Genomic DNA, 16,785 nt, shown 5'->3' on the forward strand with positions numbered 1-16,785 from the left:
GTGCTCAGTCACCTCAGCCTGTTGGGCGTTCGGGTCAACCGAGAGAAGAGCAAACTCTGTTCCACACAGAGGATCTCTTACCTCGGTATGGAGCTGGACTCGGTCAACTGGACTGCGCACCTCACAGAGGAGCGAGTCCAGTCAGTGTTGAACTGCCTGAATTCATTAAAAGGCAGGACAGCGGTCTCACTGAAATTCTTTCAGAGGCTCCTGGGGCATATGGCATCTGCAGCCGCGGTAACGCCGCTCGGATTGCTTCATATGAGACCGCTTCAAGGCTGGCTCAATGGCCGAGTCCCGAGGTTGGCGTGGCAGAACGGACAGTACCGGGTCCCAGTGACTCCTTACTGCATCCAAACCTTCACCCTGTGGTCCAGTACTTTGTTTCTTCGGGCCGGGGTGCCCCTAGAACAAGTGTCCAGGCATGCTGTGCTGTACACGGATGCTTCCGCCATGGGCTGAGGAACCACGTACAATTGGCATGCAAGTTGCAGGTCTGTGGACGGGGCCGCACTTGCATTGGCATATCAATTGCCTCGAGTTACTGGCAGTACACTTAGCACTCCGCCGCCTCAAGGGGCTGCTACGTGGCAAGCATGTACTGGTCCGTACGGACAGCACTACGGCCGTTGCGTACATCAGCCGTCAGGGTGTTCTACCCTCCCATCGTCTGCTCCAACTCGACAGCCACCTCCTCCTGTGGAATCAGAAGCAGCTGAGGTCGCTTCGGGCCATTCATGAACCAGACAGCCAACCAGCTCTCTCGACAGCTGACACCTCCGGGAGAGTGGCGACTCCACCCCCAGGTGGTCCAGCTGATATGGGACCAGTTCGGAGCCGCACAGGTAGACCTGTTTGCCTCTTCGGACTCGAACCATTGCCAGTGGTACTATTCCCTGACCGGGGGTACACTCGGCACAGATGCACTGGCACACAGCTGGCCCCGGGACCTACGCAAGTATGCATTCCCCCCAGTGAGCCTTCTTGCACAGACTCTGTGCAAGGTCAGGGAGGACGAGGAGCAAGTCTTGTTAGTTGCACCCTACTGGCCCAACCGGACCTGGTTCTCAGAACTAACTCTCCTCGCGACAGCCCCTTCTTGGCCCATTCCCCTGAGGAAGGACCTTCTTTCTCAGGGACGGGGCACTCTATGGCACCCGCGTCCAGACCTCTGGAATCTTCATGTCTAGTCCCTGGACGGGACGCTGAGGTTCTACATGGACTACCACAAGCAGTCGTAGATACCATCTCTTTAGCTAGAGCCCCCTCCATGAGGCCCCTCTATGCTGAAGTGGAACCTATTCAATGAATGTTGCGCTTCCCGCCGGGAAGACCCCCAAAGGTGTTCAATTAGTGTCGTGCTTTCCTTCCTGCAAGATGGGTCGGAGCAAAGGCTGTCTCCCTCCACCCTCAAAGTATACGCTGCCACAGTAGCGGCGTACCACGATGCAGTGGAAGGTAAGTCCGTAGGAAAGCACGACCTAGTCGTCAGGTTCCTCAAAGGTGCAAGGAGACTAAATCCTCCTCGCCCAAACTCGGTACCCTCTTGGGATTTAGCTCTAGTGCTCAGGGCACTTCAGAGCCCTCCATTCGAGCCTTTGGCATGTGAGCTTAAAATCTTGTCAATGAAGACAGTGCTCCTGACCGCATTGGCCTCTATCAAGAGGATAGGGGACCTGCATGCACTTTCGGTCAACGAATCGTGCCTAGAATTCGGGCCCGGTAACTCTCACGTTGTCCTGAGACCCCTGCCCGGACATGTTGACCAGACTAAAAGCTTTCGGACCTCAGAGCCACTCTTCGTCTGTTATGGAGGCCAGCAGAAGGGAAAGGCTGTCTCCAAGCAGAGGTTAGCCCACTGGATAGTGGATGTTATAGTCTTGGCTTACCAGTCCCAAGACAGGCCTTGCCCGTTCGGGTTAAGAGCACACTCCACAAGGAGTGTTGCTTCTTCCTGGGCGCTGGCTCAAGGCGCCTCGCTGACAGACATATGTAGAGCTGCGGGCTGGGTGACACCTAACACGTTCGTTACATTTTAAAGCCTACGTATAGAGCCGGTATCTTCCCGCATCCTCACCCCCAGTGGCCAGTAGCACTAAGTGCCCGTTCTAGTGTCGGCTTGCAAACGCCACTCCCTCCCTCAGGGCCGGATACGTGCGTCTATTGTCTCCAGTTGTGTTCCCCGGAAACGGCTAACCCCGTGAGCTCCTCCATCACCCCTGCGGTGTCAGACATTGCGGACTGTCTGACACTAGGCCTGCACCCGTATGCTTGTGAAACGTGGTGGTAGGCTGGGTTCCATATGTAGCCGTTCCCTCACGGCAACCCCATATGTGTATTCCTCCACGGTACCAGCTACCCTACCGGCTAGCCCCGTGTCTTTTCCTAGACAGAGCCCGCTCTGTTGTCTCTGGGCGTGTTCTTTCCCCCCTACAATTAGGTTGGAACCACCCCATATGCCATATGTTGCACTACCCTGTCAGGTTAGTCCTTATGTGTACTCTCCCACCATGCCCTCAGTGGGCCGTGGCTCTGCAGCGTTCCATCTCCCGAGACGGGCACGCTTTCCCAGCTTTATCCAAAAGTCATACTAAGTGGGTCTTGCAGAAACAGCAGTGACTGTCCTCCCTGCTTGGAGCCCTGACTTCCGTACCATACTAGACGGTACAGTGTGCTCAAGCAGGACGCTGGAAGGGCCAGCATCCTGGCGTTTTCAATGGGCATCCCAATTCGTTGGTCTAAGTCTGACGTACGTCGAACGTGACCGACTGAAAGGGAAAATCTCGGCTACGTATGTAACCCTCGTTCCCTGAAGGAGGGAATGGAGACGTACGTCCCGTCGCCAGGCGCTGTGCTTCCGCTAGGAGTCCGAGTCATTAGTCGGCTCCTCAGCAGAAAAAGCGCTGATCTACCATTCCACTTCCTATTTATACCCGCGCTGCGGGCGGAGCGTGGAATGCGTGGATCGCATGCCAAATTTCATGGGGGTTACATACATAACCGAGACGTTTTCTTATTGTAATAACTACAGCTTGCTCCCATATTTTTGGGAGTATTCCTTCTGTCCATATTTTATTATATAAATTGAGTAGCTTTAATAATACACTTTCTGCCAGATGTTTTATCCTTATATAACGTACCCCATCACATCCAGGAGCAGTATTGGCACATTTTTGTATTGCTATTTTCAGTTCTTTGATTGTAAATTCTGATCTACACAACTATTCTTACTATTTCTCTTCTTCATTATATCTGGATATTTGTCTAAAGTATCTCTTCTTCCTAACTCATATTTTTCTCCCAATTCTATTTTATGTGCTTTTTCTAAAACATTACACAAGATATTTGCTTTACTTATATCTGTTACTGCTACTGTATCCCCTTCAATTAAAACTGGTATTTGAGTTGACTTTCTCCCTTTCCCACACATACTTCTTAACATATTCCAAATTGTATCCAAAGGAGTATCTTTTCCTATGGTAGAACAAAATTCTCTCCATCCTTCTCTCTTGGCATTCTTAATTATTCTTCTTGTTTTAGCTCTTGCTTTCTTATATTCCACCATATTACTCATATTCATATTTTTCCTAAGATTTTTAAATGCCTTATTTTTTTCTTTTATTGCTTTACTGCATTCTTCTTTCCACCATGGAATATTTTTATTTTTCTGCCCTGCATTTCTTTGTGCTATATATTTTCAAATGTCAGCAATACTTTGAAACCATTCACCTCCGTATATTGTAGTCTGTTTTCTTGAATTTTCCTGATTTGTTTTGTTCTTTTTTTATTAAAATCTTTTACAGTTAACACCATATCCAACTATCTTCCTGCTCCTTAACAGATTTCTTGCGTTTTGAATTTTTCTTCCTTGAGTATACTTCCGTTTATTCCTCCCTGTCCTCCATGATCGATTCTTCAGAATTTTCATCCATGACTGCACAACAGGAAACATTTGTTACCTATCCATGTCTTTTTCCTTCGCAAAATTTGAAATCCGAGCATCACTGCAGGGACTCTCCAGTGAGCCACCAGCCTCTTCGGTGATTCAGTGTCACTGTATGGTTTTCTACCGCATCCAGATTTGAGTTCAGGGAAGTGAGTCAATATAAAGGGAGTGCTGATGATGAAGACCAGGTGCAGGGAATACAGTGAGAGCGGGCGAGATGATGAGGGAGTGTGTTCAGGTTTGAGGCAGGGAGGATTCTGGGAACTGGAGTCTGTGGCAGGCGTGGAATGAAACAATGTGCCACAACCATGTACATTATAATAACTATAGAACTGTCAAGTAGCAGAAGTATGCAAAACACTTTAGTCTTTCTCAATAGCACATACAGCACTATTGCTTATCTGTTTAGTCCCTATAGTTTCTTAATAAACTAAACAATGATTGTAATAATGTCCAAATTCTTGAAAATTTGGATGTTTCATAAGATCATTATTATTTTAGAATTTCAATATTGTATCGTTTTTTAGTTATTTTGTGCTGTTTCAGCCGCAACAAGCAATAGTTTATTGGTGTTTTCATTGAAAGCATATAAGCAAAGTTTGTATTATTGTTGTAATTATAAAATAAATCTAAATATTTTTTTTATTAATTATAAAGGATCACAGCCAACATTCTACACTGAGTCCAGTCTGTTACATTATTATTGTGTTTGTCTGTGCAGAGCCACCTCAACCAAAACTGTCATTACAGTCTGAGTGGAAAACATTTTACCCAAGTGAAAAAGTGATTCTGGTGTGTACACTAAATTCAAATGAATGGGGCTATGAATGGTTTAGAGACAGAGCTCCGCTTTCAGGAGATAAGGACATTTACTTTTCTGGAAACACACTCTTAATCAGCTCAGCAAAAGCGATTCATTCAGGAGAGTTTACCTGCAGAGGAAAACATCTGACGAGAACACCAGTGACTACAAGACAATCAGAAGTTTTGACACTTCTTATTTATGGTAAACATACTTATGTTATTTTATGATTACATATTAATTAAATTACCATGCCCCATAGCATACAAAAGAGTGTAATGAAGAACATCTTTATATATTAAGATGTTTTTTAATTTATCCTGTATTAGTGTACAATGGTTCTTGACATCATTTGCAGCTTCTTGTCTGCCTTTGACAGTTGCCAGACACTATTTATGGCCTGAGTCAGTTCATTTAGTCTTGGATTATGAAGAATAACAAGCATATGCAACTCAAGGTATTATTGTTTGAAGAGATTGCATTAATACTAATTCTACCCCTGTGATTCTTAGCTAAAACACCAGAACCAGACATTAGAAAACATAGGTGGTTTGAGCCCTTCTACACTGGAGAAAAAGTCCAGATTGGTTGTAATATGCCTGGTGATGGATGGACGTATGACTGGTATAAAGACTCAAAAACCTTCAGCACAGATCCATCCTTGACTATACGCTCAGCATCTCACTCTGACGCTGGTGTCTATCTCTGCAAAGCAAAGAGAGGAGAGTTCTCAGTGGACAGTGAGACTCTACGAGTGCAAGTTCAAGGTGAGTCAATAGTTTACCCTTTTTTATAATCATTTAAATTGTGGAATATTCTTACCATTGTGCAGTCATTGGGTTGACAATGCCTCAGTAAAGTTCCCAGGAAATGCAACACAATGTAAGTCGCTTTGGAAGCATCCACCAAATGTGTAAATGAAACAACATGGAATCAAGAGAGTTAAATAAGTATTATAAACTAAATTAATTCATAAACACGAAACTGGGCTTCTGGCTAAAATGTTGCTTTGCATTCACTTTTTCACATCAGTTGTTCAAATACTGTTGTTCCTGTGTTTTTATTTTTACTGTGCAGATCTGCCTCAACCAAAACTGTCAATAGAGTCTAAATGGCAAACATTTTACCCAAGTGAAAAAGTGACACTGAAGTGTTCAATCGATGGAGGTTCAAATGAATGGGGCTATGAATGGTTTAGAAATGGAGCACCTCTTTCAGGGTATGAGGACATTTCCTTTTCTGGAAACACACTCTCAATCAGATCAGCAAAAGCGAGTCATTCAGGAGAGTTTACCTGCAGAGGAAAACATCTGAAGAGAACACCAGTGACTACAGGACAATCAGAAGCTTTGAGACTCCATATTTATGGTAATAATGCTTATTAAATTATATGATTAATGTATATGAACAACATTAACAGTCACCCTAAATAATTCAATGTAATAGCACAGGGGTTGTGGGGGTCTTTTTTTTTTTTTTTTTTTTTTTTTTTTATATATATATTTTTCATTTGCATATGCCATTACTGGTGTACAGTGGTTCATGTGAATATTTGCAGTTTCTTGCCTGCTTTTCTTGACAGTGGCCAGACACACTGAAGAATAACAAGCATATGCAACTCAAGGCATTATTGTTTGAAGAGAGTGCATTCGTACTAATTCTACCCCTGTGATTCTTAGATAAAACACCAGAACCAGACATCACAAAACATAGGTGGTTTGAGCCCTTCTACATTAAAGAGAAAGTCCAGCTTGGTTGTAATATGCCTGGTGATGGATGGACTTATGACTGGTATAAAGACTCAAAAACCTTCAGCAAAGATCCAACCTTCACTATCAACTCAGCATCTCTCTCTGACACTGGTGTTTATCTCTGCAAAGCAAAGAGAGGAGACTTCACAGTGGACAGTGAGACTCTACAAGTGCAAGTTCAAGGTGAGTCAATAGTGTACCTCTTTATAATCATTTATATTGTGAATTATTATTCAATTGTGCATTCTTTGAATTGAAAATACCTCAGTAAATTCCCAAGAATTGCAGACCTATAGATTGAACACAATGAAGTTGCTTTGGAAGTGTCCATCAAATGTGTAATAAAACGACATGAAATCAAAAGAGTTTAATGAGTATTACCTTTTCAAGGGAACTTGCGCTGCGATGAAGCGCTGTGAGTATGCATCTATGTGATTGCGTCATGAAGCACTTGTAGAATCAGTCCAATGGAGAGACAACGTCATAGCTGGGAGACGTCATAGACCTTTGAAATTATAAAGCACCTAAAAAAACGAACAGTGTTAGCTTTTAAAAAAAGCAAGCCTGAAGTAAGTGCTACTGTGTGAATTGTTGTCTGTAAAATTGGTGTTTTTGTATGTCCTTAGAAGTTGTTAGGCAGGAATTTTTCCCCCATGTTTAAAAAAGAAAAACTATTATGACAAGTGAACAGCAATTCACTGAATGTGTTAATTCCTGCCTTCGTTTCATTATGGGTGGGGATATACTCTCTATAGCCCCGTTTCCACCACAGGAACTTTACAGAGGAACCAGGACCTTTTGGTGGTACTCTGTGTGTTTAGACCGCAGGAACCAGGGTCTAAATGAAGTTCCGGGTAAATATTTCCCCCTCCAAACGGCCCTGCTCACGAGGTAATACTTTTTCAAAGTTCAGGAACTTTCGAGGGCGGGACTTGGACGCTGAACATACTGATTGGTTGAGCTCACGCAGCCTTTTATTTCAACCAGCATTTTTAAAAGACTTTTGCGAGGTTCAGTCTACGTTCAGTAATAATCAGTCTTACACGCCGCGCTCATGTTGACAAGAGAGGAAAGTTAATTTTTCTGAGGGGGTTAACTTTTTATTTCGTAAGTTATGAAGATAATGTTGGAGTAATGACACAGCGTATATTGCCCCAGGCAGTTTTTACTTTTACTGCGCCTGACAGAAGATTTTTTTTTTTTCTCAGATGATTACTTAAACAAATAAATAGCTTAAAATATAATACTGTATTAGTCCTGGTGGCCGTTAAGAGTTGCTCTGGCTTCAGTTAACACATAGCTGCTGGAGAAAACAGCGTTGACATCTTTGATGCGGCAGACAAACTGCTTATGTGACAAAATGATTGCGATTGAAAGTCATTACATGTAAACACCAGATCGGTTTAGATAACGTCTCATGTAAACAGTCCACTAAATCTTTCAATCGGTACACACAAAAATGATTACTGTCCGTTAGGGCTGTCATTTTTGAAAAAAATTGAATTCGAACGGAATTAAAATATCAAGCAATGCATTCGAATATATTCAATTATCTACAACGCCGTCATCTCCAGCAGCTGGAATGTGTTTACGGGTGCCATAGCAACTCTCAACGGCCACCAGGACTTATACGGTTTTATAAAAGCTATTCATTTGTTGTAAAGTGTAATAATCATCTCAGAAAAAATAAATTCTAATGTCAGGCGCAGTTGAAGTAGTTAAAGGGGGGGTGAAATGCTGTTTCATGCATACTGATCTTTTTACACTGTTAAAGACTTGGAATCCCATACTAAACATAGACAAAGTTTCAAAAGTTAAGGTGGACGTTTGATGGGAGTATTTCTATGTCAAAAATACTACTTCCGGTTAGTCATAAGTTTCGGCAAGTTTTTTGAGATCATGCGTCCCCTTTGACGTTAATGGGGGCGGAATTTCCTTGTATGGGCCTTACGGACAATTCTACCGGAAGCGCGTGAGAGAGAGAGAGGGAGAGAGCGAAAGTAACAGGCTACGCCCATCAAAGCGCTGGCTTGTAGGATGCTAAACAGGTGATGAGCACATAACAATGTCACCAAAAAAGTGCGTTTTTGGTTGCCAGACCAAGACAGTCCTGCACAGATTCCCCAAAACCCCCGCGTTAAGGCAACAGTGGATGGAATTTGCTTTTCCGGATCAGCAACTGAGTTGCGCGAATGTTTATATCTGTTCGCTGCATTTCGGTGCCGACTGTTTCATAAACAAGGCCCAGCTCGACGCCGGATTTTCCCAATCGCCTAATGCTGAAGGATGGAGCAGTCCCAACGATAAAGGTCCTAACGTTAGAACCGCAGGCTGTGAGTAAGAGTGCTTCAAATGTCTGTGTTTTTGCCTATGCTCATCAAGTAGCCCAAACATGATCACGTATAGTTAATTGATCAATGGAGCATGCGATGTGTAGTGCGTGTACATTTGTTTAGCTGGCCACTATATGTGTAACTTTATGTTTGTGTATTGTAAAAGCACTCCAAACAACAATACACAAAGAGGAGGGAAATATGTTGAACTAAATAAGCGCGCTTCTTCATTCAAATGCGCTACTATTCCGTGTCTTTCTATGTAAACACTACCTTAACCTGCCGTGCAAAACCAGTCCGCTTACTACAATTGTCTACACAAACCACGCGTAAACACACAAACACACGTGCACAACTGCACTTCCCACATGTACACCTTCAAAGACAAAAATACGACGATATAATTCAAGTATAAATATGTAAATAACACAAGCCGCTAAGCATATTATATAGTTAGTGTATAACTTACCACATAGAGACGTCCTGCTCTAGTCGTTTTTGCTGCTGCTCCTGTTCAACTGCAGCCTCTGGGTCTGATTCCGGATCATAGATGTATGGCTGTATCTGATTAAAAGCCATATTTTTATTTTGAATAAAGTTTTTTTCCCGCTGTTAGGGATGACGCACTCGACTCAACACAATAGCAGCGCGCTGCTGCACACGTCATTATTTAGCTCCGCTCACACGACACGCACCCACCCGCTCGGCTTTTTTCGGAAAGACTCGGAACAGCGCATCTTTCTTATATAATTATAAAAAAATAAAGACTTTTCGGAGATATGCAGGATGCAATGCTACTCTATAGGTACTCAAGATTGACATGACACTGACTGAAACTGAGTGTTTCACCCCCCCTTTAATGATTGTTTGCTTACATAGGCTTAGGGACAGTGTCATTATGCCAACATTATCTTCATAACTTCTTATGAAATAAAAAGTTTCTCCCTCAGATAAATGTATTTTCCTGTCATGCTTGGTGCATGAGCGCGACGTGTGCTCTTCAGTGGTGAAGGCGCACGCTGTGTACATCACATAAGGACGCACACTCAAAAGTAATCCGGTCAGGTCATTTACATGGTGAAATGTTTAGTTTGATCGATTCATGAAAAGGTTTATCCACCCATCTCAAAACGATTACAATTTCATTCAGTTTGGGCATTTTTATTACGATTGAGGTGTTTATATGGAGCATTTTCCTTCAGATTGGACTTATAAACTGATTACAGTGCTCCATGTAAACGCACCGACAGTAAAAAAAATTGCGCTATATGGCACTTTAAAAACCGGATAGATTATTTATAGTTCGATTACGGATATTTCACGTCATCTTCGAATGCATATTCGAATATCGAATAAAAAGTGACAGCCCTTGTCCGTCACTGGCTTAGAGGAGCAGTCGCGTGCAGTCCTACATCACCGGACTAATTTGCCTTCTCGGAACTTTATCGCGGTCGAAACGCAGACAGCTGCAGGTCTGGGGGGGAGAAAAGTTCCTGTAAAAAAGTTCCTGGTACAAATTGTTCCGGGTAATTTTGGTGGAAACGGGGCTTATGTGTGTTATTTGTTTGGGAGGGTAGCATGCTCACGCAGCCCTCAAGGGGGCTAGTTGTGAGCACTGTGAGCGTCTGTCATTGAGAACGCTGCTCTCCCACCAGACACTCTTTGAAGAGGGTGCTTTGGCTTGCGTTCCTCGCAACTCAGGTCATGCTTCTGCCAAAGCTTCAGTTGTAGGGTTCGCAGATGGATCTAATAGTGGGTTAGAGACGGACCCTGCCCTATACCGACACTCATCTGTTAGATCCAGTACCTCATCTCAGGTTTCGGAAGCACGCACTGCAGTTAAGTCTGCCCCGGTTAAGGCACCGGTGCTGCATTATCCAGCTCCAAGAAGTTGGATGTTGTTAGTTTTTGAGACAGGAGAAACTGAAGACTTATCACTTTAGTCACCCAGATTTCACCTTCTGGCCTCTTTGGTGACGCAGTTCATTCTGACATGAACCGTGCTGCCCCTCAGGCTTCACCCCTGGGGCGCAAGTGTTATCGCCGTAGTGTGCTCTTCGGTTTCACACAGGGTCACTTGCTCTTGTGGGGATGTGGGTATTGCATTCTCACGGCATTTCAACGCAGTGCAAGTTCCCTTAAAAGGGAATGTCTAAGTCACGCATGTAACCTTAGCTCCCTGAAAAGGGAACGAGACTCTGCTTCGCCCTGCCATTCTACCTGCTTGCTAACACTAACCCTTTTTGTTTTGTTACGTCTCTCCATTGGACTGATTCACAAGTGCTTCATGACGCAATCACGCAGGAATGTTCTCACAGCACTTTGACGCAGCATCTCGTTTTCTCTTCAGCAAACTAAGGTTGCATGCATAATCAAGATGTTTAGACTAAATTATTTCATAAACAAGAAAAAAGGTATTTAAAAAAAGTAAAAGTATAACTTTTCTTTACTTTTCAACTTATATTTATTTCTTCCTTTATTTCTGTGTAGAGCCACCTAAAACAAAACTGTCAATAGAGTCTGAATGGAAAACATTTTACCCAAGTGAAAAAGTGACTCTGAAGTGTTCAATCTATGGAGGACCAAATGAATGGGGCTATGAATGGTTTAGAAATGGAGCTCCGCTTTCAGGGTATGAGAACATTTTCTTTTTTGGAAACACACTTTCAATCAGATCAGCAAAAGCGATTCATTCAGGACAGTTTACCTGCAGAGGAAGACATCTGGTGAGAACATCAGTGACTACAAGAGAAACAGAAGCTTTGGAACTTCTTATTGATGGTAAAATTACTTATGATATTATTTGATTAATAGATATAAACAAAATTAACAGGCACTTAAAAAGAGTTCAATGCGGAGCCAGACACTATCAGCAGCATGAGTATTTGTAGTCTCAGATTATAAAGAATAACCAGCACATTCAACCCAATGCCATTGTTGCTTGAAAGGAGTCTATAATTTGTAATTCTACCCCTGTGACTCTTAGATAAGACACCAAAACCTTACATCGGGAAACGTTGGTGGTTTGAGCCCTTCTACACTGGGGAGAAAATCCAGCTTAGATGTGACATGTCTGGTGATGGATGGACATATGACTGGTACAAAGACTCAAAACCTCTAAACACAAATCCAACCTTCACTATTCACTCAGCATCTCACTCTGACGCTGGTGTCTATCTCTGCAAAGCAAAGAGAGGAGGCTTCTCAGTGGACAGTGAGACTCTACGAGTGCAAGTTCAAGGTGAGTCAATAACTTACCTCTTTATAGTCATTTCTATTGTGCAATATTCCTCCCATTGTGCAGTCACTGAGTTGACAATGCCTCAGTAAAGTTCCCAAAAAATGCAGACCTATACATTTAACACAATGTAAGTCGCTTTGAAAGCGTCCGCTAAATGTGTAAATGAAACAACATGGAATCAAGGGAGTTAAATAAGTATTTTAAACTAAAAAATTGTATATCAGTAACTGGGCTTCTTAAAGGTACTTAGAATGTCAATTCAACCAAGTGTCAACATTTCCACATCAATTGTTCATTACTGTTACTTTTTTTTACTGTGCAGATCTGCCTCAACCAAAACAGTCAATAGATTCTGAATGGAAAACATTTTACCCAAGTGAAAAAGTGACTCTGAAGTGTTCAATCGATGGAGGTTCAAGTGAATGGGGCTATGAATGGTTTAGAAATGGAGCTCCGCTTTCAGGAGATGAGGACATTTCCCTTTCTGGAAACACACTCTCAATCAGCTCAGCAAAAGCGAGTCATTCAGGAGAGTTTACCTGCAGAGGAAGACATCTGGTGAGAACATCAGTGACTACAGGACGATCAGAAGCTTCGAGACTTCATATTTATGGCAAGTGAAACTTCTAAAACTTTTTAAAGCTTTTCAATGAGCAATTCAGTTCAGTAGCAAGCATATGCAACTCAAAGCAGTTATCGTTTGAAGGTTGTCTATAATTTCTATTTGACCTCTGTTGCTCCTAGTTGACACACCAAAACCAGACATCAGAAAAGATCTATGGTTTGAGTTCTTTTACACTGAGGAGAAAGTCCAAATTGGTTGTAATATGCCTGGTGATGGGTGGACGTATGACTGGTATAAAGACACAAAACCTCTGATCACAAATCCAACCTTCACTATCAACTCAGCATCTCTCTCTGACGCTGGTGTCTATCACTGCAAAGCAAAGAGAGGAGGCTTCTCAGTGGACAGTGAGACTCTACAAGTGCAAGGCGAAGGTAGGTTAGTCTCTTGTAAACTGCCTCTTGTTACCATTTATTTTATAGAATATAACCATCGCAAAGCACTTAATAAAATAAAAATCTGAAGTTTGAGACAGTTCACCCAAAAACATGAGAATCGTATCTTAATGTATGGTATGAATAAAGTACTGATTTCACAAGTAATTGCATTTTAAACAGTTACTAAATCTAGTGTGACCGGGGATTTAAATTAACCACCAGGAACACATTGAGGGGTTCTTTTCACTTTGTAGTTTATTCATCTGCGTTTCTTTAAGAGAATGATTCACTATCAGATATGGCTTCTCAACTTTAGTTGAGATGACAGTTCACAAAAATCTCAGTGAAAAAGATAGAAAGCTCAAAGATAAAGAGTAGAATAATGTGACACGATTCCAAAATCAAAATATGCACAATACAATACGACAGTGGGAATACTGTACAAAAAGAACAAACAGCATGAGTACATTTTTATATTACCCACTTATACATCATTGGAATGAAATGTTAGAAAATAACACTCACATCACGATCAGCTCCTATACAGTATACCACCACATTCAATTCACCAGGGCTGAAATCACCAATATAATGTTGTACACTGTGTAAACAATCACATGAACATCACATGAAACATTTGGAAAACATACATTTATCACATTGCTCAATGTTAACTGAACAGGCCTAGACCGCATGGTGTGACGTCATATATTCGCGGACATTATACACGACACTACCTTTCAAATATGACAATTCTCCAAAGTAACACAGAAAAATATACATCCACAATTGGTATTTATCCAGGATATAATCATAAAACACTGTATTTACCCGTGGATGATCACAAAATCTCCCCAATTTTCCCGAGAGTGTGCGTCTCTCTCACACTGCTCGCTGCACATCGGACAAAAATGATCGAGGTGAGAGAGGACGCATGCGCATTGCCTTGCACCCAGCACACACAGTGCCACCTGCTGACGACTCCAGGAAAATACAGATAACCACTGTTTAACATGACTTATTTCACTGAGAACAGTAAATAACAAAGAAATAACAGTTTTAAACATACAACAAGAGAAACAAACGTTGAAGGTATTTACCACCCGGTTACATTCTCCCCTGCAATAAGTCAGCGTCCTCGATGACTCACTCAATCACGAATTTCAGCATTCATGGCACCTTGTAACGCCTTCTCGAACAATGCAGTGCCAATACTAGCCAGTACTTGAGACACCATGTCTGTGCTGACACTCACTGCGTGACAAGCCGACCTGGGTGCATGAAAAGGATTTGTGTGGACACCCGCAGTTGCTCGCTTGCTCCTACGCACAGCTGGTACTGGTACCTCCCTCTTGACTGGGTTACGCACCTCACCAGTCTCTAGCTCCGGTGATTGGACACACTCTTCTGGAGCCTCTGCATTCAGGACCACATCATCCGATTCTACAGAGTCTCTAGTAGTATCTGCTGATACTCGCACCTGGATACCTTTAGAGCGGTCACCTCTCAACTCTGGATTCATGGGAGAGTTTGCAGCCACGCCCATTGAGGGTTGCACAACCTCCTCTACTACCACAAAATCTGGTCCAGAAATCTCGTTCCCATCCATGACGACAGGCTGTATATCTGGCAGGGATTTCGCTCCACTCCTAGGCCTAGGAGTTGGCACGGCACCTGGACACAATTCTGATCTGTGCACCCTTTTTGAAGGCCCTCCCTCCAAAGGTTCAACAGTGTACGTTGTGCCTACTACTTCCACTACTCGAAACACAATCGGGCTCCAGGCATCTTGAATCTTGTTCCTGCCTGGAGACCGCTGGCGCAGATATACCAACTCGCCCACACTGACTTGGGGACAAAATGTCTTTTCATTTAGACGAGTCACTCTCTCAAGCGCTTTCTCTTCTGAGTGCTCCCTTGCTTTTTCATGGGCGTATCTGAGTCTTTCCTGATGAACAGCCAACCAGTCTTGTTTTCTCTCTGAGACCTCCTCACTACCCAACAATGCATCAATGGGCAGATGTGGTTGTACCCCAAAAAGTAGATAATAAGGGGAAAACCCTGTAGTTGCATGAGGCGTTACATTATATGCGTGAACTAACTCTGGCAAGTACTCAGGCCAACGACGCTTACGTTCTGGCGGTAATGTACGTAACAGGTTGTGAAGTGTTCGGTTGTATCGTTCACATTGGGCATTTCCCTGCGGCCTGTAAGGGGTCGTACGGGTCTTTTTCACCCCATAGAGTCTGCACAGCTCAGCAATTACCTCGCTTTCAAAATTTCGACCTTGATCGGAGTGCAACCTCTCTGGAACTCCGTACTTCATAAACCACTCTTTTAACAAGACCTTTGCTGTGGTATCGGCCTTTTGATCTTTTGTGGGGAACGCCTGTGTAAACTTTGTAAAAACGTCGGTGACAACCAAAACATTTTCACGCCCATCAGAAGCAGGCTCTAAGACTGTGAAGTCCACCGCAATCACTTCCAGAGGTCTGGAAGCCAAAAATGCTCTCATAGGGGCACGAACTTTGGGCTGAGGCATCTTTGTGAGGATGCACCGTTGACACTTCTTCACCCATTCCTCCACATCCTCATACATACCGGACCAAAAACACCTCTGCTTCAACAACCCCAACGTCCGTTCAATGCCCTGATGCCCCAGATCGTCATGAATACTTCGCAGCACTTGTTCTTTCAAACACCTGGGCAACAACAGTTGCCAGCAACTCTCCTCAGAAGGGTCAGCTACTACCCGATACAGCAACCCATTTCGTTCTTTTACAAGGCTCCACTGCTTAAGAAGGCATTTCACAGACCTAGACAGAGACTTTCTTTCCAAGTGAGCTGGTTTCTTTTTCTCATCCCAGAACCCTCGAAACACTTGCAGAACAGGGTCACTTTTTTGAAACTCAACTAACTGTTCCCTGGTGTAACTGGGAAGTGTACAAGTGTTACCTTGGAGAGTAGTGATAGCCTCTTCTCCAGCCTCCAACGCACGAATTTGCCTCAACCTGCTACATTCAACACCCTTCAACACAAGTTCAGGTTCCAAGCTGGTACCTCGCCTTATCGCACCACAAATTGCTACACACTCATCCCAGTCAGCATCTGGATCAGGTTCAGGCTCCCCTGCAAACTCCTGCCTAGATAGAGCATCAGCTGCTGCATTACTCTTGCCCGGTCTGTACTTCACCTCAAAGTTGAAGACCGACAGTTGTGCTACCCACCTCTGTTCGATTGCTCCTAACTTAGCAGTTTGCAAGTGACAGAGTGGATTATTATCAGTAATCACCTCGAACCAAGACCCAAGTAAGTAACCGCGAAATTTCTCGACGACAGCCCACTTAAGGGCCAGTAGCTCGAGCTTCTGGTACTGTAATTTCGATCATTTCGCTCTGCATTACGCAACCTACGGCTGGCATATGCAATGACCCTCTTCTCGTCACCCTGTTTCTGGTAAAGGACGGCTCCTAAGCCGTTCTGGCTTGCATCGGTTTCAAGAATGAAAGGACAAGAAAAATCTGCAAAACCCAGTACAGGTGCTGTCGTCAACTTCCTCTTTAGCTGATTGAATGCATGGTCACATTCAGTAGACCACAGAGTCCTAAAGTGACGACCACTCCTTACACACCTGCCTTCACTCAAGCAAGCAATTACTAGGTCATGTAAGGGTCCAGCTATCTTTGAAAAGCCCTCGACAAACTTCCGAT

At 43.4% G+C, this 16,785-nt stretch overlaps 2 protein-coding genes across 2 annotated transcripts in view; both read left to right on the forward strand.

Moving 5' to 3' along the window:
• LOC137078998 (hemicentin-1-like) overlaps window positions 1-16,785 on the forward strand; it is a 96,791-nt gene that overhangs the window by 24,876 nt on the left and 55,130 nt on the right. The gene's annotated exons all lie outside the window — the stretch shown is intronic.
• The window catches only part of LOC137079120 (cell adhesion molecule Dscam1-like), a 37,169-nt gene continuing 21,121 nt past the window's right edge, over window positions 738-16,785 (forward strand). Inside the window, exons 1-7 of the mRNA XM_067447083.1 lie at window positions 738-906; window positions 1,378-1,458; window positions 5,261-5,515; window positions 5,826-6,116; window positions 6,428-6,682; window positions 11,323-11,613; window positions 11,819-12,073. Coding sequence (XP_067303184.1) covers window positions 738-906; window positions 1,378-1,458; window positions 5,261-5,515; window positions 5,826-6,116; window positions 6,428-6,682; window positions 11,323-11,613; window positions 11,819-12,073 — 1,597 coding nt within the window. The remainder of the gene's footprint in view (window positions 907-1,377; window positions 1,459-5,260; window positions 5,516-5,825; window positions 6,117-6,427; window positions 6,683-11,322; window positions 11,614-11,818; window positions 12,074-16,785) is intronic.

The sequence above is a fragment of the Pseudorasbora parva genome, chromosome 6 (genome assembly GCF_024679245.1).
Source record: "Pseudorasbora parva isolate DD20220531a chromosome 6, ASM2467924v1, whole genome shotgun sequence".
Classification (NCBI taxonomy): domain Eukaryota; kingdom Metazoa; phylum Chordata; class Actinopteri; order Cypriniformes; family Gobionidae; genus Pseudorasbora; species Pseudorasbora parva.